The sequence below is a fragment of the Erpetoichthys calabaricus genome, chromosome 6 (assembly GCF_900747795.2).
Source record: "Erpetoichthys calabaricus chromosome 6, fErpCal1.3, whole genome shotgun sequence".
In the NCBI taxonomy this organism is placed as follows: Eukaryota; Metazoa; Chordata; class Cladistia; order Polypteriformes; family Polypteridae; genus Erpetoichthys; species Erpetoichthys calabaricus.
In genome coordinates, this window is record NC_041399.2 from 103,036,854 (window position 1) to 103,061,412 (window position 24,559).

General features: G+C 35.6%; 1 protein-coding gene across 1 annotated transcript in view; it reads left to right on the forward strand.

Moving 5' to 3' along the window:
- The window catches only part of c6h5orf22 (chromosome 6 C5orf22 homolog), a 48,061-nt gene that overhangs the window by 1,380 nt on the left and 22,122 nt on the right, over positions 1 to 24,559 (forward strand). Inside the window, exons 3-4 of the mRNA XM_028803824.2 lie at positions 14,231 to 14,380; positions 19,724 to 20,156. Coding sequence (XP_028659657.1) covers positions 14,231 to 14,380; positions 19,724 to 20,156 — 583 coding nt within the window. The remainder of the gene's footprint in view (positions 1 to 14,230; positions 14,381 to 19,723; positions 20,157 to 24,559) is intronic.

Genomic DNA, 24,559 nt, shown 5'->3' on the forward strand with positions numbered 1-24,559 from the left:
TGGGGCAGGGTGTTTATGGTTTACTTTCTGAAGTCTGCAACCCAGTTCCTTGGTTTGCTGCCATTAAAGATGAGTGTGTAGTTCTGGCAGCATTATATCAGCAGGTAAACCTCTTTTTCTGTAAGTAGTCTCATTTTTGGTGACATTTCTGTGATGGTGAAATCAGCAAATTTAATGATTAGTTTGGAGCTGTTTTTTGTTACACCATCATAGTTGAACAAGTGTAGAAATGAGCTTGGCACACTACCTTGCGGAGTGCCTGCACATGCTGAACTCTGTAAGGAAGTCCAAAAAACACTTGCAGAGGGTAGATAGCACTATGTTTAAAGATCATGAAATTGAATGTTCAACTTTGACAGTTCAACAATGTTAAATGCTGAGCTGTAATTAACAGTACACTACCATAGCAGTGCTTATTACGCAGATGTGCGAAAATGTTATGAAGAACAAGGAATATGATTTTTGTGGACCAACTGTGATAATATCCAAACTGGAGGTGGTCCAGACTATCTGGAATACTAGGTTTTTAATATGTCACAGCACCCATTTCTCATGACTATTTTAAGAACCACCAGTTCTGTAAGCTGTGTTTTAGGGGGCCAAGATTACTAAAATGCATTTAAGAATTTAATAGTTTTTAACAAAATGTCTACTTTTTATTTTCCTTTATTCTTAATCCTGTACATTGTACAAATTTATTCTTATGCTGTTTGAATGAACACTCTTCATTATATAAAGAGCTGCAATTCCAATTAACTTCTAAATATGTAAAGTGTTTATATTGAAAAAATGTGCTCATACTGAATGTTTAGTGGAACCTGGAGCTATCCTATAGTAATTTACATTTTAATTTAAACCAGTTTTAATTTGGCATTTAACAATTTAGAAATGCTGTATTTAACTTTTTTCTTTTGTTTTTTCTTATATATAGTATATCAAGCTGTGATGTGAGTGATTATATTCAGAAAGATAAAAACAAGCATAATTTTACTGAATGAATACCTTATGTTAAGCTTTTTTTCTAAATATGCATGTATTTAGTGTTTTTGGTAAGCATAGCCTCTACTGGAGGCACTGGAGTGTAAAACATCAACTAACCCTGAAATGAGGAGTAGCCCATTCCAGTATAGAAACTCTGTACAGTTAAATATGAACTTGATTATTGCATATTTTGGCTAACTAGTTGGTGGGGTGTGTTTTTTGTTGTTTTTTGCACTGCCTGCAAATGATGATAACCATGGTGCTTGGTTTATGATAGAGATCACTAGTTTGATTGTGTTGGAACCCTGAGCTCTGACCAATATTGTTCCTGATTCTCCCTAGTGTGTAACAACATGCAATTTATTGGTTCACAATAGGTAAATAAAGTTATGCTTTCATTCAACAAGTATGTTAATCATAAGGTGGTTTGTGTGCATGTGGGGTTTCACAGCTTCCATGATCAACAATTCTTCCCAAGTCAATTCTCTTCAGTATTAAAGATCATAGAAATTTCAAACATTGTAGAAAGTGCAGGGTTCTGTTTGTATTGTAGTGTTGGCTGAATGCTGATATTGTAGTATGGAATATACAATAAATTAGCAATGGGGTGTTGTCACTTACTGTAGGATATGAATAGCTTAAGTAGATGAATTGCATCCTAAACTAATATGCTATAGGCAGACAAGTCTTGCCACATTACACTTGACCGCATGTCATTTCAAGTGTATAGCATTGTTTTCCTACAATGTGAAACTTTCTGTAGCATGGTATCAACAATCTGCATCACTTTCTACCTACAATCCACCGTCATATTCTTCAGCATCACTGAGACTAATGCACGCGCTAATGGGCCTACTTTTATCTGTTTCCTGTGAATGTCTCTTTTGCTAGACTCCTCCTGATGCTTGTCAAAGGATACTTTCCCCTTCCAGGATTGATGGACAACTTCAACTCAAGCATTTACCCATGTCTCATTGGTGAAGAGCTTGCATATAACTGCATTCTACCTCTTAAGAACAGCTGCTGTTATATATTCTCGCAAAGACAGTAATCGGCATGGTGTTTTATAACAATAAAATGTTTAACATTATTTTTTCCTCCACTTTCCACCACATTTTGAATTTCAGGCTTAAGGAAGGTTGGGGTTCAAAGAGTAACTTGGTAGTTCCAGATCACCACAACATTTGCGTCTTAGCTGCAAATATTTATGAAAATTCTTTTACTTGAAGGCAATTTGCTTTAAACTTAATACTGTCTGCTGTCTCATATTTGCACTCGGATTATGAACACAGAGTTGAAAAAAAATTACTGATATGTGCATATTAATTATCATGTCTCTTGAGACAGAAGTAGATTCCTCAACCCCGACCTTTGTGTAATTTTTAAAGTCAGGTTATTACTCCAGGTCCATTGTGTAACAAACTCAGTTTCTCTAAAATTAGTTCACATTTTAGAAACTATTTGAATGGAATGAGAATGAATTCCATTTACTTTTCAATACATTTTTTGTTTTCTTTGAAGAAAACATTCTACAGTTTTTATTTATTTTGAAAATGCAGAAACTAAGTAAAAGGGAGTGCAAGGGAAAAAAATAAAATGTAGTATTTATAAAATAAGTTTGTTAATTGCCAATTTTATTTTTCAACAAATAAAGAGCATTTACAATAACCTAGAAATCAATATAAACATTATTAACATCATTATCATATGAGAATATGAAGTAATATATAAGAAGCACATTGCATATAAATATAAATTATTAAACAGTAAAATATTTTGATAAAAGAATTTGAGCAACATATAAGAAGCATATAAATTATTAAACAGTAAAACAACATTTAAGAAGTAAAGATACATTGAGTACTACTGCAGTGCTTTTGGGTATACTACATTTTTTGTTTGCCCATTACGTCCATAAATGTATAAATTTTTTGGTGTACCCACCCGAGAACACGCGACATATAACTGACCGTGGGAGAAGCATGGATTTTAAACACGCATTGAGTTCATCCGCTGGTGTCCCTCGTGGAATAACTGGTAATGTTTGACAAAAATCTCCTGCGAATAAAACGACAGTACCTCCCATTATTTTGATAGGATCTCTGAGATCTTGCATTGTTCGGTTCAAGGCTTCTTAAGCTCTTTTATGTGCCATTGTGCACTCATCCCAAACTATTATCTTTGAATGTTGCAAGGCTTTTGCCTTTCCAGAGCCCTTGTGTATGTTGGAAATTGGATTTTTGTCGTGAGTGAGGTTTAATAGTAATTGCAATGCCGAATGTGCTGTACGGCCTCCATCTAATAATGTAGAAGCGATTCCCGATGACGCTACAGCCAGAGCTATGTCACCATTCGCTCTCTCGGCAAAAATCGAGTTTATTAAGAACTAGCAAAATAATAGTAGAGTCTTAAAGAGGTTATGAAAAAGAAAAGGAAACATTTTAAAATAACATAACATGATTGTCAATGTAATTGTGTTGTCATTGTTATGAGTTTTGCTGTCATATATACATACACAGACACACAAACATATATATACATATATATATACATATCTACATATACACATATATACACACATATACTGTGTGTATATATATATATATATATATATATATATACACAGATATATATACATATCTACATATATGGAGATATGTATTATATATAATACATATATTTCAAAATCCCCACGCTTTGCAGCGGCAAAGTACTGCTTTTAAATTTTTATTAAGAAGAAAAGAAAACCTTTTTAAACTGAGGGAAAATATACCAATAACAATTTGTTAAGGATCTGTTTTTTTTGTGAAGCTGTCTTTACACTGCTTCTCCGCTGTTTTATAAACGAACGCCATATAAGTCCGTCCTTTCTGCTTGCTTCGTGGTTCTATAGTGGTTTATTGTTCGTCTATTACGATTGTTTTTATAAACGAACGCCATATAAGGCCATCCTTTTTCCTTCCTTTGCTAAAGAAGCAGCCTTTTTATTTAATGCACGGGTTCTCTGTTGTTTCATTGTTCGTTTATTACGATTGTTATAGTTGTCTTTGTATACCATGTTGTGAGTTGAGCACTCCGGTTGGACTATGACCAAGCCATGGAAGCTTACTGTTGAGAATGCAACGTATAGTTGTACAGGAGAAAAATGACAATGTTTTGTAGGTCTATGAACTTAATTTATGCCTGTATGCGTCAGTCGCTTCATATTCTTTTCGTACCTTATCAATTGTGTAATGTGTTTTTTGAACAGGTTTGATTCATCGAAGTGATCACTCGTGCTGTGTTCAGTCATTTCACGTGAGCCGCTCTCTTGTGTGATGTTGCGATGTTTAATGTTAGCTAAGACCCGGCACTTAAAATTGCTGTAGTGAGAAACTTTTAACTCTGTTTCAAAGTGATCCAAAGTCTCGTTTATACCTCGTGTCTTCTCATTAAACTTGTATCTCGCGAATATGGTATTGCAAACGGCAGGGGGAGCGTTTCTATAAACTTAATTTAAACTTACGGTTTACATATGCGTCACTCGCTCGCTTCTTATTGTTTCACTGCCTTCTCAATTGTGTAATGAATGTTTTCTTCAGCGCTCTGTGGCTGTTCCTTGTTTTCAGTTCACGTGATTACGTAGGAGGCGTGATGACGCGATACGCGACTCCGCCTCCTACGGCCATCGAGCTGCACTCCATTACAGTATATGGACAAAAATGAGGTTCCAGTTATGACCATTACGTGTACAATTTCGAAATGAAACCTGCCTAACTTTTGTAAGTAAGCTGTAAGGAATGAGCCTGCCAAATTTCAGCCTTCCACCTACACGGGAAGTTGGAGAATTAGTGATGAGTGAGTCAGTGAGGGCTTTGCCTTTTATTAGTATAGACTAGCAAAATACCCGCGCTTCGCAGCGGAGAAGTAGTGTGTTAAAGAGGTTATGAAAAAAAAAGGAAACATTTTAAAAATAACGTAACATGATTGTCAATGTAATTGTGTTGTCATTGTTATGAGTGTTGCTGTGTTTTATATATATAAAATACACACACACACACACACACATATAAACATATATATACATATACATATACACATATATATACATATCTACATTATATATATATATATATATATATATATATATATACATATACACATCCACATATCAACATATATATATATACACATATATACACACACACACGGTTTATGGGTGATGATTGTTTTACTCTTTTTATGTTTATTTTATTTTATTGTAGAATCAACTCCTATCTGCGCACAGCAGGGCAGCCGTGGGTGGATGCGTATGGTGTATTGACTCCATGTTATCGTGCATTGCGCTGTCAGTGGTATTTTGATAAAAGAATTTGAACAACATATAAGAAGCGTATAAATTATTAAACAGTAAAACATTAAAATTTAAGAAGTAAAGTTACATTAAGTACTACTGCAGTGCCTTCGGGTATACGTCATTTTTTGTTTGCCCATTACATGCTTAAATGTATACATTTTTTGGTGCACCTACCCGAGAACACGCGACATATAACAGAGCGTGGGAGAAGCATGGATTTTAAACACGCGTTGAGTTCATCTGCTGGTCTCCCTCGTGGAATAACTGGTAATGTTTGACTAAAAGCTACAGCGAGTAAAACAACATTACCTCCTATTTTTTTTTTTACGATCTCTGAGATCTTGCTTTTTTCGGTTCAAGGTTTCATAAGCTCTTTTATGTTGTATGGTGTACTTATCCCAAACCATCATCTTTGAATGTTGCAAGACTTTCGCCTTGTATGTAGATCGGGGTAATTACATTCATTGCATTCCTAGTCTGAATCACAATGTGATTGTATGGGTGGTTACCTGGCACTGTAGGGTTGCCACCCGTCCTTTAAAATACGGAATCGTGCCGCGTTTGAGAATGAAATTGCGCGTCCCGTTTTGAATCAATACTGGACGGGATTTATCCCGTATTTTTTTTATCATTTTTTTTTTAAAGCAGCGTCTCATGCAAATCATCCCACACGCATTTTCTGAAGATGCCTCCTTTCCTACTTTTGATTGGGTAATACTTGATGTCATCGTTAGTTTGATTGGTGTTTTTAACTGTCCAGTGAGGAGGGCGTGTCTTTTAAGTACAGTCTGCAAAGTGTTGGCACTGAGATGTGGCGTCAGCGCCATTGTTGAAGCCCCTAACGTTGCGGTCAGCAAGTCGGCTAACATCCGCCATGTGCCGTCTTTCAGTTGCGAGAAGCAGATCATAGAATGGTTGAAACTGTTGCCCCTAACGTTGCGCCACGGCGTGTGGTTCGTTTATACCTCGTGTCTTCTCATTAAACTTTTATCTCGCGAATATGTTATTGCAATCCGCAGCGGGAGCGTTTCTATAAACTTAATTTAAACTTACGTTTTACACCGTGCTTTGTTTCCCTTATGAACATGCTTGTAGGAGGATTGTGGGTTCGCTTCCCGGTTCCTCCCTGTGTGGATAGCGCTTTGAGTACTGAGAAAAGCGCTATATAAATGTAATGAATTATTATTTATTATTATTGTATGCTTAACTCGCTCCGTTCTCAATTGTTTAATAAATTTTTTGCTCTTCGCTGTTTGCGGCTGTTCCTCCATTTCCCCCTACTTCGTTGTTTTATCTCGCGAATATGTTATTGCAATCCTTCACGGGAGCGTTTCAATAAACTGATTGAAAATAGTTTTGCATTTACCTTTTTAGTAAAAGGCGAGCTTTTAAGCCTGAGAAATCACCGCGTAAATGCACACGTTTAATTGGACATGTGTTAATATGTATGGTTACACAGTATTAAAAGACAGTGAACAACGTCAGTTACCTTTGTTCCCGCGTTTCATAAAAGGTGAGCTTTTAAGCCTGAGACATCACCCCGTAAATGCACACGTTTAATTGCACGTGTTAATATGTATGCTTACACAGTATTAAAAGACAGTCAAAAATTAACGTCATTTTCCTTCGTTCCCGCGTGTGACTCGTGCTGTAAATCTCTTCCTTGTTTTCAGTTCACGTGATTACGTAGGAGGCGTGATGACGCGATACGTGACTCCGCCTCCTCCATTACAGTGTATGGACAAAAAATATGTTCCAGTTATGACCATTACGCTTTGAATTTCGAAATGAAACCTGCCTAACTTTTGTAAGTAAGCTGTAAGGAATGAGCCTGCCAAATTTCAGCCTTCCACCTACACGGGAAGTTGGAGAATTAGTGATGAGTCAGTCAGTGAGTGAGTGAGTCAGTCAGTCAGTCAGTGAGGACTTTGCCTTTTATTATTATAGACTAGCAAAATACCCGCGCTTCGCAGCGGAGAAGTAGTGTGTTAAAGAGGTTATGAAAAAAAAGGAAACATTTTAAAAATAACGTAACATGATTGTCAATGTAATTGTGTTGTCATTGTTATAACTGTTGCTGTTTTTTATATATATATATATATATATATATATATATATATATATATATATATATATATATATATATATATATATATATATATATATATAATATACACACACACATAAACATTTATATACATATACATATATATACATATCTACATATACACATCTACATATATATACACACATACATAAACACACACATAAGACTTACTGAGTGAAACGGGCTTTCATTGACAATCATGTTACGTTATTTTTAAAATGTTTCCTTTTTTTTTCATAACCTCTTTAACACACTACTTCTCCGCTGCGAAGCGCGGGTATTTTGCTAGTATATATATATATATATATATATATATATATATACACACATACATGCAGTTTTAATAACACAGAAATCAATATAAACATTAACATCATTATCATATGAGAATATGAAGTAATATATAAGAAGCACATTTCATATAAATATAAATTATTAAACAGTAAAATCTTCTTCTGTAATTTGCTACCGTGGCAATTTGTGTGTCTGTCCAGGATTTAAAATGACCTGTAGCTCGCAAACCGTTTCACCTATACACTTGAAATGTGGTACACATATAGTACGTCACGTCTACTATCCGCTTTATGGGTGATGATTGTTTTAGTCTTTTTATCTTTATTTTATTTTATTGTAGAATCAACTCCTATCTGCGCACAGCAGGGCAGCCGTGGGCGGATGCGTATGGTCTATTCACTCCATGTTATCGTGCATTGCGCTGTCAGTGGTATTTTGATAAAATAATTTGAACAACATATAAGAAGCGTATAAATTATTAAACAGTAAAACATTAACATTTAAGAAGTAAAGTTACATTAAGTACTACTGCAGTGCCTTCGGGTATACCTCATTTTTTCTTTGGCCATTACATGCTTAAATGTATACATTTTTTGGTGTACCTACCCGAGAACACGCGACATATAACCGACCGTGGGAGAAGCATGGATTTTAAACACGCGTTGAGTTCATCTGCTGGTCTCCCTCGTGGAATAACTGGTAATGTTTGACTAAAATCTACAGCGAGTAAAACGACATTACCTCCTATTTTTTTTTTTACGATCTCTGAGATGTTGCTTTTTTCGGTTCAAGGCTTCATAAGCTCTTTTATGTTGTATGGTGTACTTATCCCAAACCATCATCTTTGAATGTTGCAAGACTGTCGCCTTGTATGTAGATCGGGGGTAATTACATTCATTGCATTCCTAGTCTGAATCACAATGTGATTGTATGGGTGGTTACCTGGCACTGTAGGGTTGCCACCCGTCCTTTAAAATACGGACTCGTGCCGCGTTTGAGAATGAAATTGCGCGTCCCGTTTTGAATCAATACTGGACGGGATTTATCCCGTATTTTTTGTATCATTTTTTTTTTAAAGCAGCGTCTCATGCAAATCATCCCACACGCATTTTATGAAGATGCCTCCTTTCCTACTTTTGATTGGGTAATACTTGATGTCATCGTTAGTTTGATTGGTGTTTTTAACTGTCCAGTGAGGAGGGCGTGTCTTTTAAGTACAGTCTGCAAAGTGTTGGCACTGAGATGTGGCGTCAGCGCCATTGTTGAAGCCCCTAACGTTGCGGTCAGCAAGTCGGCTAACATCCGCCATGTGCCGTCTTTCAGTTGCGAGAAGCAGATCATAGAATGGTTGAAACTGTTGCCCCTAACGTTGCGCCACGGCGTGTGGTTCGTTTATACCTCGTGTGTTCTCATTAAACTTTTATCTCGCGAATATGTTATTGCAATCCGTAGCGGGAGCGTTTCTATAAACTTAATTTAAACTTACGTTTTACACCGTGCTTTCTTTCCCTTATGAACATGCTTGTATGCTTAACTCGCTCTGTTCTCAATTGTTTAATTAATTTTTTGCTCTTAGCTGTTCGCGGCACTTCCTCCATTTCCCCCTACTTCGTTCTTTTATCTCGCGAATATGTTATTGCAATCCTTAACGGGAGCGTTTCAATAAACCGATTGAAAATAGTTTTGCATTTACCTTTTTAGTAAAAGGCGAGCTTTTAAGCCTGAGAAATCAGCCCGTAAATGCACACGTTTAATTGCACATGTGTTAATATGTATGCTTACACAGTATTAAAAGACAGTGAACAACGTCAGTTACCTTTGTTCCTGCGTTTGATAAAAGGTGAGCTTTTAAGCCTGAGAAATCACCTCGTAAATGCACACGTTTAATTGCACATGTGTTAATATGTATGCTTACACAGTATTAAAAGACAGTCAAAAATTAACGTCATTTACCTTCGTTCCCGCGTGTGACTCGTGCTGTAAATCTCTTCCTTGTTTTTAGTTCACGTGATTACGTAGGAGGCGTGATGATGCGATACGTGACTCCGCCTCCTCCATTACAGTGTATGGACAAAAAATATGTTCCAGTTATGACCATTACGCTTTGAATTTCGAAATGAAACCTGCCTAACTTTTGTAAGTAAGCTGTAAGGAATGAGCCTGCCAAATTTCAGCCTTCCACCTACACGGGAAGTTGGAGAATTAGTGATGAGTGAGTCAGTCAGTCAGTGAGGGCTTTGCCTTTTATTATTATAGATTACCTCTGGCTCTGCCACCTAAAAAATTAACTTCTATTTATAAAAAAAAAAAAAAAAAAGTTGTCGGAGAAACATAGAGAAAAAAAAAAGATGGAAACCTACGAAATTCTTGCACTTTACCTTTTCGTGGGAATGCTGTTTTACAGGTAGTCAACAGGAAAAGGCGCCATTCAGACCAACCCCATGAGTGACAAGCCAACATCGCAAATATAACAGTACTCACCGAAGTAACACCCATAGGAACTTGCAGTGTTTCATTATTTCTATATTAAAGACAACAGTCATGTTTTAATAGTTAGAAAGTAATAAAAGCCATTTGACATACATACGTTTAGAAGGACCATATGATTTTTATCCGTATGATAACAAATTAATCAGATTTTCTGCTCTAACATGTAAGTAGAAAGTGAGACTAAGAAAAGACTACAGGATGCCTTGGACTCTGTTTTCTGAGAATTGTGCAGAGAAGCCTTTGCTAGAGGGAATGAATATGTAGACACCTTTACTTACTGCATAAGTTTCTGTATTCTAATAAAAAGGAATCCTCAATTGCATTAAAGACAAACTATGGATTTCATCCTTGAACATGGTGCTGAAGCAAGGCAACCTATTTTTACTACCTCTTATTGTCACTTTTATTAGTAAATGTACTTCATTGTTTAACTACTGCCCCTGCTGATCAACTGCAAATAAGATATGACAAGCCAGAAATTAACTTTTTTTTGTGCCTTCAACGATGGAATGGAAAACTCTCGCATCTGGTTTCATCCCACCAGGACACCAAGTCCGTAGTGTGAGCAGATATTCCTTAGTGTTATGAAAGTAGAATAAGTTTCTTTCAAACATGCAATCATTGCACAATAAAATGGATGAGCTCCAATTATTTTAAGCTGTTGGACTGAATACTCTCGCTTCATTGTTTTGTTTTAATCCATGACAAGACTGTCATTCTTCCTGGATATAATCTTTTTAGACCCAATCAATGGTATCTCTGCAAATAAAAATGTAAAAGTGACAAAGTGTGTGTCTTTGTTCACAATTGTGGTGCAGAAATGCCAGAATATAAAAAAAAAAAAAGCTGTTTAACTCCTCAGCAATTTCTGACAATTCCAAACCATTTTATCGGCCCAGAAAGTTTGCATGTGCCATTCTGATAAGAATTTATGTTCTCGATCAAATGCCACAATTGTGATACAGATTTTAGCAGATCAGGTCTCGGCTACTGATAATAACTACCTGTATTCCATATTTGTTGTCTTAAATGATTTTTTATTATTTTAATTGAGCACTCCAACTGCAAGCAGACAGTGAAATGTGCACTAAGGAGGGGAAAAACTGGACCACTGCTATAGCACTTTCTCAAATGTTTACCATGCCATTTATCTGGTCACCTTAAGCAACTCTGACCATGTCATTGCCCCCTCTTATAAATTAAACCAGAAATAAAAGCCGTGCATAAGTGGACTAGAGGCTGTGGAGAGACAGCATGTTGGCCTGGTCTCTCCTCCCTGGGAGATGTTCAGAGAAGCCTGTGCTGGATTTAATGATTATATGGCCATGGTTCCAGTTCTTCCATAAGGTTTTTTTACAATAAAATGCTTGTCTCTCTGAAATGCTCCACAGGTGATACTGGATACAAACATATCTCCTGCTGACATGTACTAATCCCTCATCACGTAAATAGCTGAGCAGTTTGTATACTTGGGTTTGAGAAGCACCTATCCACTATCATCTGACTGCATATCTAATAGTCCAACTTCAAATATACACACATTTCTGAAGTCTATTTATTCTTCCAGAGACAGAAATTTTGTTACGCTCCTGGTCCACACAACATCACTCCCTAAACACTAGAACACTGTGTTGATCAGTTAACACCTATGTTTGAAGATATTTTCAATCCGTCTTTGGCTCAATGCAAAGTATCTATCTGTTTCAAAGAATCAACGATCATCCATGTGTCCAAGAAGTAAGTTTTTTTTTTTTTTTTTCTCAATGCATTTTATGTTGACCTCTATAATAATGAAGACATTTTTAACTTTTTAATTCTTCAATATAAAGTCTGTCATAGATTCTTTTCATGACCCTCTATAACACAAAGTATTCTAGGCATAAAATCATACTCTACATACTGTAACATCACATGTCAATAAATGTACAAGTATGATCTAAGATCACACTTCCCAGGTGTAATCCTCTTTCAGTTATTACTATCTTGGAAATATTACTGGTCACTGAAAGAAATTACCATTTAGCACATTGTTTTTAACCAAAGTGATTGTAACAGGAAAGAAACAGTCTGTGATTAATTTCTTTCTTTCCCTGCTCTCCAAATATCTCAATCTCTGTTTAAGTATACTTTATAAACATTTACTGCATATATTACTAGCCATGAGTGCAATTCTGCATTGTCAAATTGTTTAATATATTTGTGTTTTTCTGCAATATATTCTCATTCACTACTGCTGTATATAAATATGATCATATCATATATTGTTGTTTACATTTTCTTATAGATGTAGCATGATGAGAAATGCCTAGCAATAAAGTTCAAAATGCTAGTTTTTAAGTGAAATTGCTTAGCATTTTTTGCCCATAGGGTAAATAGGGAAACGTAGGCTACATAATAATTTAACATAATAATTATCAGAAATGTCTATAATGGTGTACAATTTCTTTTCCATTTTAAAATGAAAATGTTCTCTATTTTTATTTTAAATATGCACCCACACACACATTCATGTTCACAAATGAATGGAGCCAAAGGTTTATAATTAATGTGAAACTCATCTTTGGAATGTAAAGGTAAAAACAGAGTTCCATGATTAAGCTTTACAAAGACACTTGAAGAACTTGTAGATCCAATATGGAAACAAACTGGGTGCAGGATCTGAACCCAGGATGCTTGGTTCTCGAGGCAGTGGCTAAAGTCTTCCCCATTAAAAAAACAATCCTTATAATCCATATAAAATTATTCATTATGTGGAGTTGGGTATAGATAAACATTCTAGCATTGTGCAAGCAAACAGAGACAAACATTATAATAATAAACTCCTTGCACATGATTCATTACTACTAAAAAATACCACCTTAATTTCATGGGCCTCTACTGAAGACCGAAATTGATGGTATATTCCAAGGGTGAGATTTATTTTTCAGTCAGATCTTTTTGCCCTGATAATACGCTTATGCTTTTTTACCTCTTCTTTTTTTCTACCTGTCTTTGAAGATATTGTCTGTAGTTGACATAATGACTTCAGATATTTTAGCCGTAATGCTAATAACATTTTTCAGTTCAATCCAACTTCTCTGTATATCACTCACAATATAAGAGTAATAAATTAATAAGAATGCATTCATACATGCTGTATACTTAGTTAAATTTGACAATGATTAATTTAAATATTAACATTGTTTGCAATACTGCAATCCAGCTTGTTTGGAGAGCCCTATATAAAAGTATACCAATGTCTCAAATTGTTTAAACAGGTTTACAAGTGTACTATATACTATACTGTACTGTACTATAACTATATAAAAATATAGTTAAATCTCATAGTGACATAGGTTTTTAAAAAATGTTCTAGCTTGGCAAGGTCTCCAAATCTGTTGCATAGCTCTTTGGTAAAATTCTTTTGAATCAGTGCGGAAAGTGGGAGCATATCCTAGAAGCATAGTTTCAAGAATGGGGAAATGGGTCCAACACACAGTTCAGAGTTTGTTCCCATTTTGCTGCTATTGTTGCTAGGAAAGTCTGTAGCCTCTCCTCACCCTGACCCTTAAAATTGGATTTTGCAGCTTCAGAAAATTACTGAATAAGTTAAAAAAACAATTTAAAGAGATATTCCTGTACAATATACAAGTATCTACACTATGTGATATCTCATATTTGCATGTCCTTTATGATTCCACCCATAGTTGGGCATAGTTTGAACAAGTAATTGGAAGAGAGAAGTTAATTAAAATCTAAAATTTATTATGTAGATGAAATATGAACACTGTGTATACTTCTTGTGATATGTATTTGTAGAGTGAAATGAGAACTTGAAAAAAGTCCTGACATAAAAAGGCTTTGTTCAAATTTTGTGCCTAAACCTTTTTTTTTTAAATCTAATGTATTGTATTGTAATTTATTTTCTGAAGAACCTTACTGTGAAAAACACTATAAAATAAGGACTGAATTATTTATGTGGGATATATTTTAATTACACTGTGGATTTTAATGTTCATCATTTTATTTATGCATTTATTTAGTGAACTGAGCATTGAAAATTGGATAATGCCGGCAGTTTATGCGGGGCATTTATCTCACGTTCTGTGGCTTCACCCATATTGGGCACAACAAATTGCGGAAGGTGAGCACAAGTTTTTTGTGGGAAAAGACTCCTCTACAACTACTATCAGGTATGATAACAATAAAATTTATTTCTAAATTCTAACTATGAAATGTCCTGGTAAACTTTTTCTTTACTTACTAAAAAGATTAATAATGGTATTTTACTGCAAGGAGTGACTATTTGAAAAAAGTTAATACCTATTAAGCATTAAAGTTTAATTTGAGACACATTAAATTTTATTACTGAAAAGGTGTGGAGGTGCTAAGACTGACTTAATGCAACTTTTAAACACTAATGTTTGGAATGTTACACTGATTATATTATTTAATGAGTTGTGTTGTATTTATTGAAATGTGAACATTAAGCTCAATAAAACTTGGGAGTGTACTGTAAATAGCTACAGTCATGGCCAAAATTATTGGTACCCCTGGAATTTTCCCAGAAAATGCACCATTTCTCCCAGAAAATTGTTGCAATTACAAATGTTTTGGTATACACATGTTTATTTCCTTTAAGTGCATTGGAACAACACAAAAAAACAGAGAAAAAAAGCCAAATCTGACATAATTTCACACAACACTCAAAAACCGGGCTGGACAAAATTATTGGCACCCTCAACTTAATATTTGGTTGCACGCCCTTTGGAAAAATAACTGAAATCAAGTGCTTACTATAACCATCAACAAGCTTTTTACACCTCTCAATTGGAATTTCCGACTACTCTTCTTTTGCAAACTGCTCAAGGTCTCTCAGATTTGAAGGGTGCCTTCTCCCAACAGCAATTTTGAGATCTCTCCATAAGTGTTCAATCGGATTTAGATCCGGACTCATTGCTGGCCACTTCAGAACTTCTCCAGCGCTTTGTCTTCAACCATTTCTGGGTGCTTTTAGAGGTATGTTTGGGGTCATTGTCCTGCTGGAACACCCATGACCCCTGACGCAGACCCAGCTTTCTGACACTGGGCCCTACATTGCGCCCCAATATCTTTTGGTAGTCTTCAGATTTCATGATGCCTTGCACACAGTCAAGGCATCCAGTGCCAGAGGCAGCAAAACATCTTAGAACCTCCACCATGTTTGACTGTAGGTACTGTGTTCTTTTCTTCGCAGGCCTCATTCCGTTTTCTGTAAACAGTAGAATAATGAGCTTTACCAAAAAAGCTCTACCTTGGTCTCATCTGTCCACAAGATGTTCGCCCAGAAGGATTTTGGCTTCCTCAAGTACATTTTGGCAAACTCCAGTCTGGCTTTTTTCTGTTTCTGTGTCAGCAGTGGGGTCCTCCTTGCTCTCCTGCCATAGCGTTTCACTTCGTTCAGATGTCGACGGATAGTTCGAGCTGACACTGTTACACCCTGAGTCTGCAGAACAGCTTGAATGTGTTTTGAAAGTTTGTTTTTTGAAAGTTGATTGGGGCTGTTTATCCACCATTCGGACTATCCTTCGTTGCAGTCTTTTATCAATTTTTCTCTTCCGTCCACGTCCAGGGAGATTAGCTACAGTGTTATGTGTTGTGAACTTCTTGATTATGTTGTGCACAGTGGACAAAGGAACATGAAGATCTCTGGAGATTGTTATTTTTCCACAATTTTTGTTCTCAAGTCCTCAGACAATTCTCTGCTCTTCTTTCTGTTCTCCATGCTTAGTGTGGCACACTCAGACACACAACAGAAAGGTTGAGTCAACTTTTCTCCATTTTAACTGGCTTCAGGTGTGATTGCTATATTGCCAGCACCTATTTCTTGCCACAGATGAGTTCAAACGAGCATCATATGCTTGAAATAAAACGATTTACCCACAATTTTGAAAAGGTGCCAATAATTTTGTCCGGCCCATTTTTGGAGTTCTGTGTGACATGATGTCAGATTTGGCTTTTTTTCTGTTTTTTCGTGTTGTTCCAATGCACATAAAGGAAATAAAAGTGTATACCAAAACATTTGTAATTGCAACAATTTTCTGGGAGAAATGGTGCATTTTCTGGGAAAATTCCAGGGGTGCCGATAATTTTGGCCATGACTGTAAATGTTTCAAGATTATTGTCTGAACTTGATGTTCTCTAATTTTATTAATATATTAGCCACCTTTTTACAGTATGTACAGAAAGCTGGCGTATGTCACTTGTAAAGCATCATTTATATTTCAAGACACTTTACAAATACCAATTTGCTTTTTAACATTTAGCGATCAGTGTCCTGTGACATTCAGTAAAGACTAATCATGGGCAGAAACATTTCATTTAAAATTTTTCTAAATTATTTTTTTTCCCAATACAGTAAAGTTTGCAGGTTGTCACTATTTACTTGGCTAACTCAAAGACTTGTGTTAATTTCTGGCTAAGAAAAACTGATTATCAAGTCTTGGAACATTTTATTCATTGTTATAGTTACATTTCATGATTACCGGCAGAGTTTTACAATGACAGAAATGATATCATTTTCTTGTTTTAAATAAGAGCTTTTCTGTTGAGTATTTTTAACCAATTACTGCATATTATGAAAATGCAAAGACTGCAGCAAAATGCTCCCCGTTTTTGATGGTAAATGTATACTGCCTGACTATCTCACTCATGTGACTTCTAAGGACTGGTCACATGAAGGACAATGTTATATCTTATTGACAACACAAATAGCTGGCAGCAGACAGTGCTATAATCACGTATGCACATACAGTATTTCAAAATCACAATATAAACAGTAAGTTCTTCCAATCAGTCGCATTTTTGTATTAGAAAACGCCAGCACCACCTGCTTTTTTCTCTCCGTGTACTTTTGGCAGTGCAACACAATCAGAAGAATTGTAATCTGTGGTCTTCTTGGCTGTTTTAAGGTGACACATTATTTGTGCCATCTGCACATAAACAAAATGGGCAGGTGGCTTACAATTCTTTTCAGGGTGCATGTTCATGATACAGTATTAACATCAAAGATCTTAGCCTAATTTAGAACATTTCCCCTCCATTGATAATGGCTACGGTTAGCACAGTACTTTTTTTTTTTTCCTTAAAAAATGCACACAAATACAGGATAACACACCATTGTGCATTTTTTTCAGCAGGAGAACGTACAACACTGATAGGGAATATCTTAGAGACAGGCTAACAACTGCCCTTTCCTGGTTCCTGTTTCATACAGACAAAGTTGACCACATCCACATGCCATGGAGGAAAAGTGCAGTACTGTCGTTTGAGTGCTCTATCCCTAGGATTATTTCTGTCTCCAATGCATCTTTAGGATAGCATCTCCATAATTGTTGTTCTGTTTTGTGAAGCTGGTATCACACTAAAGAGCATGGAGGTAAATGGTACATAGTGTAGGTTTACAAAATGTCTACACGTTAGTGGAAATAGCTCCAGTGGGTTTTTTGTTTTGTTTTTTTTATTTGAGAACTTTATTTAGACACAGAATAACTGGCAGATGGATGTAAAATTAGCTCATTAAAAATGAACCTGAATTAATATACATGTCTGAATATGCGCAGATGTAAATTGGTCCTAAAGTCATTCTCAGGCTTGGATCACATTTGATGATTGACAAACTTCTTAATCTTCCCTGATTGCTGCTTTTCACTCCTTTCAGCTGGCCTGGTTTTGTTCTTTCTTATCCTCCTAAATGTGTAATAAAAAAATAAATATATAAATATATATATACAGTGATACCTTGAGATACAAGTTTAATTCGTTCCGTGACCAAGCTCGTAAATCAAAAGGCTCTTATCTCAAATCAATTTTCCCCATTGAATGAATTGAAATGCCATTAATCCATTCCGGACCCCCAAATAACACTGCAATTTTTTTGTTACATATTTTTAAATTAGAAAAATGTACTTATAAATAACGAATATTGTTTAAAAACACAATACAATAGAATGTACTGCAATAAACTGGTTTTATTAAGTACAGTACAGTATAATGTACAGCATTTACCTTGGAGATCAGACGAGTTGAAGATGCTGACGGAGGTGGTGGAGACAGGCTGAACTGAATAGCTGAATATTATTCACAAATTTTTGCCCTTTTCGCTGCGCCTTCCTCACTTTCATCTACAGGGGTTTTCGAAAAAAACCTGTCCAATGAGGTCCGTTTCATCCTCCCTTTCAGAATGTTTCTAAAATGCGTCATGCAAGTGTCATTAAGTAGCGCAGTCGCGCGCCCAGTTGAAACTTTTTCTGGGTGTTTCATTTGAATAGAGTCTGAAAGTTTCTCCCACATTCCCAACATTTCCTTTATCTCACTTGTAGAGATAACTTCCTCCACCTCCTCTGCGTCACTTATTTCCTGCAAAACCTCCATGTGCTGCTGCGTCTGTAGCTCCTGTAGCTCCTCTGTTGTCAGTTCCTCAGAGTGCTCCTCGGTGACCTCATTGATGTCATCTTCATCCATGTCCAGGCTTGATGGGGGATGTATCCTTCGGCCGCTATTATTCCTGCAAAAGTTTTGAGGTAATCCTCGGCTGCCTTCATATCCTTGCTCGCTGCCTCACAATGCCTGACAACGGATTGAATGCCGGTCCTCTTTTTAAAATTCTCGAACCAGCCCCGACTGGCTTTAAACGGCTCGCCCGATGCCAAGTCTGTCGAAGTGCCTGGGGTCTGCTGCTGCAAATCAGCATAAATCGTGCCTTCTCGCAGGTTATAGCCTCCTTCACCATATCTCCTGCGAGCTGCTTCTCTGTCATCCACACAATCCGCAGCTTCTCCATATTTGCATGGATAGATGTCCGCTGTTTAGAAATGATTTTAACGCCCTTGGCTGGCGTTATAGCCTTTATCAACTCCTTCTGCTTCAGCATGGTGCAGATTGTAGAAGTGCTACGCTTGTACTGCTTCGCCAAATCGACTACATGCACACCTTGCTTATGTTTTTCTATAATTTCTTCCTTTAATGCAATGCACATCATCCACTTCTTCTCTGCACTGTCCTTCACACTCGCGGACCCATACTTGGAAAAACGAAGTTTTGCAAAATAACTGCGAGCACAACACTGAAGCTTCCACTGCGAGCTAACTGCTTAAAGTGAACGAGAGACACGGGATGTTGCTGCGTTCACTGTGGCGAGCTGCACGAACTAGCGGTGGGGTGGGGTATCTGAAGCTGGCTCGTAACCCAAATTTTAGCTCTCAACTCAAAGCAAAAAATCGGCCAAGAGATTGCTCGTATCTCAAAAAACTCGTTAGTTGGGACACTCGTAAGTCAAGGTATCACTGTATATATAATATAATATAAATTTCAGTCACACTATTGATGAAGCTATACAGCTGAAATATTGTAAATGTAATGGTTATTTCAGTGTAGGAGTAACTTTGTTTTAACTTTAAAAATGCTTTGTTTACAATTTAGAAATTGCTTTACCACATTAAAGTATTAAAATTGTATTTTTTTAAAGTATCATTTCAATATTTTGTTCTGTTTTCCAGGGTTACATGTAAAGATAATTACTTTTTAAGTGATGGACTCTATGTTCATGAAAGTCATCTGGAAAATAAAAAGAATTTGCAATTGGATGTAATTCAAGTTAATCTGAATAACAATGCTGTCTTACAAGATGACAAGACTGAAAATTATGCAGCGAAGCGAATTAAATTAGACAGCTCAAAAACTTCCCATTCATTGAGAAGTGAAATAGCTGCAGTAGAGCCTAGCACTTTGAGCTGCATAAGTGAAGCAGCAGAGGGCACTAAAGACAATGACATCAAAAACCTTGCCTCACCACAGACAAATGCAATTGATGTGACAAACCAGGACAGTAAAAAGATCCTCGGCATCATAGAGCAAGCAAAAGCCTATATACTTGACATTGACCTGGATTTCTTTTCTTGTAAAAATCCCTTTAAGGAATTATATACACAGGTAATTACTTTTTTCTGTTTTATTATTTGGAAAAGGTGTATGTATACTAGATTTTTCAGTGACTCCAATGCTACTACTACTACTGGAATTCATTCATCCACTTGTTGTGTTTTTTTTTTTTTTTTTTACCTTTTATTTCTCAGTTTTAACTTGTGTGGAACTGGTTCCTTTACCCAAAAGAACTGTCTACAAGGCAGAAGCCACTCTAGACAGGAGACAAGAACTTTTAAATGGTATGCACATATATACACAGTCATCCTGTTACCAAATTATCTGCCTATTATTGGACTGTTGGAGGAAAGCAAAGTCCTCAGGGAAAACTCGTGTGAACAAGACAAATTGTTTAGCTTATGCAGAAGGTACTTTAGGTAAAAATAAGAAATACATTTTGCTTGTTTCAGCATAATGTATGAAAATACTTGGTTTTTGAAAACCAATAATTATTTTCATTTATTATATAGTTTATGAATTAATTCATCAGTAATGAAAGTTATATGAAACCATCTCAGGGAAAAAGGTCCTCTGTTTGAACCGTTCTAATTTCTAAGTTTAGCAGCAGTGTACACTTGAATAGGTAATAAACAAGAACAGCAAATAGTGCATGGGCAAAGAGTAAGAGTGCACAATAAGTGAAAGTATGATTCATCAATAAACAACATTCTATTCAGGTGTGTAAACTATAGTCTTGTCAGTGTCTCGTTGCACTGTAGTGAGATTTATTTAGCTAGAAGGAGTGAAATCTACTGAAATTCACTGAAGCATGTTGGCTCAGTATAAAAGTGAAAACAGTGTGACTCAACAAAAAGTTTATGAATGGGTAGAAAGGTTTAACAAAGTGTAACCAACAAAGTGCAATGTGGTTGACCTTCAACATCACACATACGAGCCCACATTAACATCGCAAATGCCTTCATCAGAGAAGACCGACAGATTACATTGTCCTCTGTTCCTTCACATTTGGAAATCGGCAATGGATCAGCACATGCCATAGTGAGTAATGACTTAGAGTCCTGAAAATGTTGCGCAAAATGAGTAATAGCTTACTGATCTGCACAAGCTAAAATCCTTCAGTAGAGTAGAAGAATGTACATTTATAACTGTACATGTTATAGTATATATTTAACTAGTTACTTATTTTTATTTGAATATTCAAACCTTTTTTTTTTTTTTTTTTTTGGCTAATCTGACCGCCCAAGTATACAGTGTTAACTTTCTGATGCCGAGCAGACTAGTTCGCAAATTTCTGTGCATACCATCAACCACAAGTTAAGAGACTGTTTAATGCTGGGGGCAGTGTAGTCATGTGTCAGCGTTCATGTTTGACACCAGCAAAAGTTGATATTTTGGTTTTCTTGACAAAAAATCTGTAAAGACCACAATGAGTATTGAGACGAAGTAGAGATGTTAAGGAAGCAAGTATTATGTAAGGCTTCTGTTGTTTGGAGTAATTTTAAGGTTTTAGGTGTTCTTCAATATATATCGATGGCAGCCTTGGTGAGAAAAAGTTCAAAAGTTAGATGCTGGTTATCTGTGAATAATTCTTTTTTTTTTTTTTTTTTTTCTTTCAATGCTCGATATTTAGATAATTTGTGTAACATTTCGATTCTATTTCCATTAAAGTTAGTGATCATTTTTTTGATAATTATTCAGTTTGTGAATTTATAAGCTATTATTTAGTAAATAATATTCTACTGTTTACAGATTGTGCGATATTTTGAAGTTACTCCTGAACCACAAGTTCAGCTTTAGCAATATTGTAATTGTTCTTTCTTTGACTGTTCTATGCCAATTAAAAATGTAATAAATACATAATTTCATTAGATTGCAAAGCAGTTTAATATTTTGATGCTATCTCATGTTTTAAATCTGTTACACAGTGAATATTGAACTAATGCTTGAATTAAAGTAATTATATTGCAAATTAAATTGCAAGTCACAACATCTATCAGAAAATTCATAATTAGGTATTATCCCCAAATTGTTTAGTCCTAATACATAGCAGGCTTGTCTTTTTGTCATAGTTATTTTTGGTCATCAGGACCCCCTGTGGCTGCAAGGTTTTTTTTTTATGAACCAGATTCTCAATCAGTCAGTCATTATTAAATTTAATTGATCTCATCCTTTAATTAGGTGACATGTTTTTTTAGTTTTTTTTTTTTTTTACATTTAGAAAAGTGCAGTAGTGTTAGATTTACACTTGTAGGAAACTAAGACATATTTAAATTATTTCTGTATCTTTAAATGATTACTTTGTTTTTTAATTCACTTTTTAGTAGTGTTTGCTTTCTTAGTTGTATCTGAATACAGACAATTAATGTTTAGCAGTGTAGAGGCCAGCACAAATTACGAGCTTCAGTGTTACTAACTTGTGTACTTATTAGTAAATGTCTAAATAACCAAAACATTACAAAAAGATAAAGAGCAAATTATTATCCATCTCACACATACATTCTCACTTCATTCAGTAAAAATTTAGCATAACCTGTTTTTAATTTCCAGATGGTTGTAAAAAATATAGAAATTACAAAATAATGTTTTGCTTAATAGGAATTAATAGGAAAATGGTTTGGGAATAAAACCTTCAGCCACAGGTGGCCCTGAAGACTGAAAATTGAGAACCACTGGTTTATAGTATACATTTGTTATTTACATTAGTAGCTATCCAAAGTTCGATGCAAGAGTTATCAGTGTTTGCTTTACTTATACTGTGTGAAAGGGCATCAACATTTTGTCAGGAATAGCTGTTCATTTATGGTTTTATTCTTCCCTGGTTTATAACACATTATAGTTCTACACAAAATGTGCCAGTTACCTGATATAGCTGTCAGTATGCCATGAATTTTTCGTATTATCCTAACAGTTACTTATTCACTGCATACTTTCCATCAGTCCCTTCAGCTTCAGCCATGACACAATCTCAGATGTGTGTGTCACCATTTCCATGTAGCACAAACAAAGAAAGCTAAACGTTTTATTCTCCTTTTATTTACATTGTCTAGCCTGCCAATTCTGTGAAAATCATTATGAGCAAGCAGCCTTCCAGCATTATACTCTTCACAGGTGGCTCGCTTTGTGCACAGACCTACAGTATGTGCTTTGCTCACTGTTTTTTTTTTTTTGCATACTCTCTATGTACAGTAACCTTTAATCAAAATACAGCATCGTATGTGGATACCAAAAGCCTGGTGGTGTTTGTGGTTACTGTTTAACAGCTGATACAGGTATTCTGCCAATGCTACTTTGCACAAGCTTTGTTTCATGCACAAAATTATTAAAATTATTTTTAAAAATATGTATAAATTTACCTTAAGGCTATGTGCATAAGGTGAATATGAAACATAAATAAATGTCATGCTTAGACTTTGGTCCCCTCCCCAAGATATCTCATTATGATTATGCAAATATTCCAAATCCTAAAGTATCAGAAATCTGTAATACTTCTAGGCCCAACCAGTATATGTTTCAGTCTGTGTTCACATACAATATCTAGTTTAATAGCTAGTAAGAGAAGATCAAGATTTTTGATATCCTAAATTGTATTTTATAACATGCCCAGATATTCTATAATTATGAAATGCAGGAAATGATAGATTTTAAATAATATTTTCCTCTAATACAAAATTATGTAGTACAGGTAAAATTCCGTTACAACGAATATCTTTAAAACAAAATTTTCATTACGAGTATTTTTATGGTCCCGACAGTTTCACCATATGACACGAGTCTATAGAAATCTCGTTACTACAAAGTACATTCAGCAGATACTTTCATTACAACAAAGTGCCCAAAAGACCTTGAAATGCCTGAATGAATCATCTACAGAGCAGTTAGTTCTGTGGTCACAGCTCAGTTGTGCACATCGATCCCCAAACAGAAACATTGTATATAAAAAAAAAAAAAAAAAAAAAATTCTTTGTACTGTTTTTCTTTTTTTATTTACTGTTTTTGTTTTCAGTACTTTTCACTGATACCTTTTGCTTATTGCTCGTCAACATTTGAAAAACATCCATTGGAATTATCTCATTGTACACTTCTATAGAAACGTCAGACAGGAAAAAACGATAACAGTTCATATTAGAAAAAAAACAAAACTTTTTTGCAGCTCTCGATTGCGGCAAAAAGAAAAATGTCGTTGCTAGTGAATTTGGAATTTTGCCATCGACGCTGTCAACTTTCTTGAAAGACCAAGCAAAAAAAAAAGAAGAAAAACCTTGGGTTGCAAATGTATGCGAACTGCTGCATTTGAAGATGCCGAAAAAGCCATTTTTATGTGGTTCAGTGATGCCCGTTCAAGAAACATTCCTATTAATGCAGCACTCATTCAAGAAAATGTGAGGTTTCTAAACTCTCTTGGGACCTCCACTAACTGGACAACACGCCGAAGAGCGTCCCAGAGTGCGATC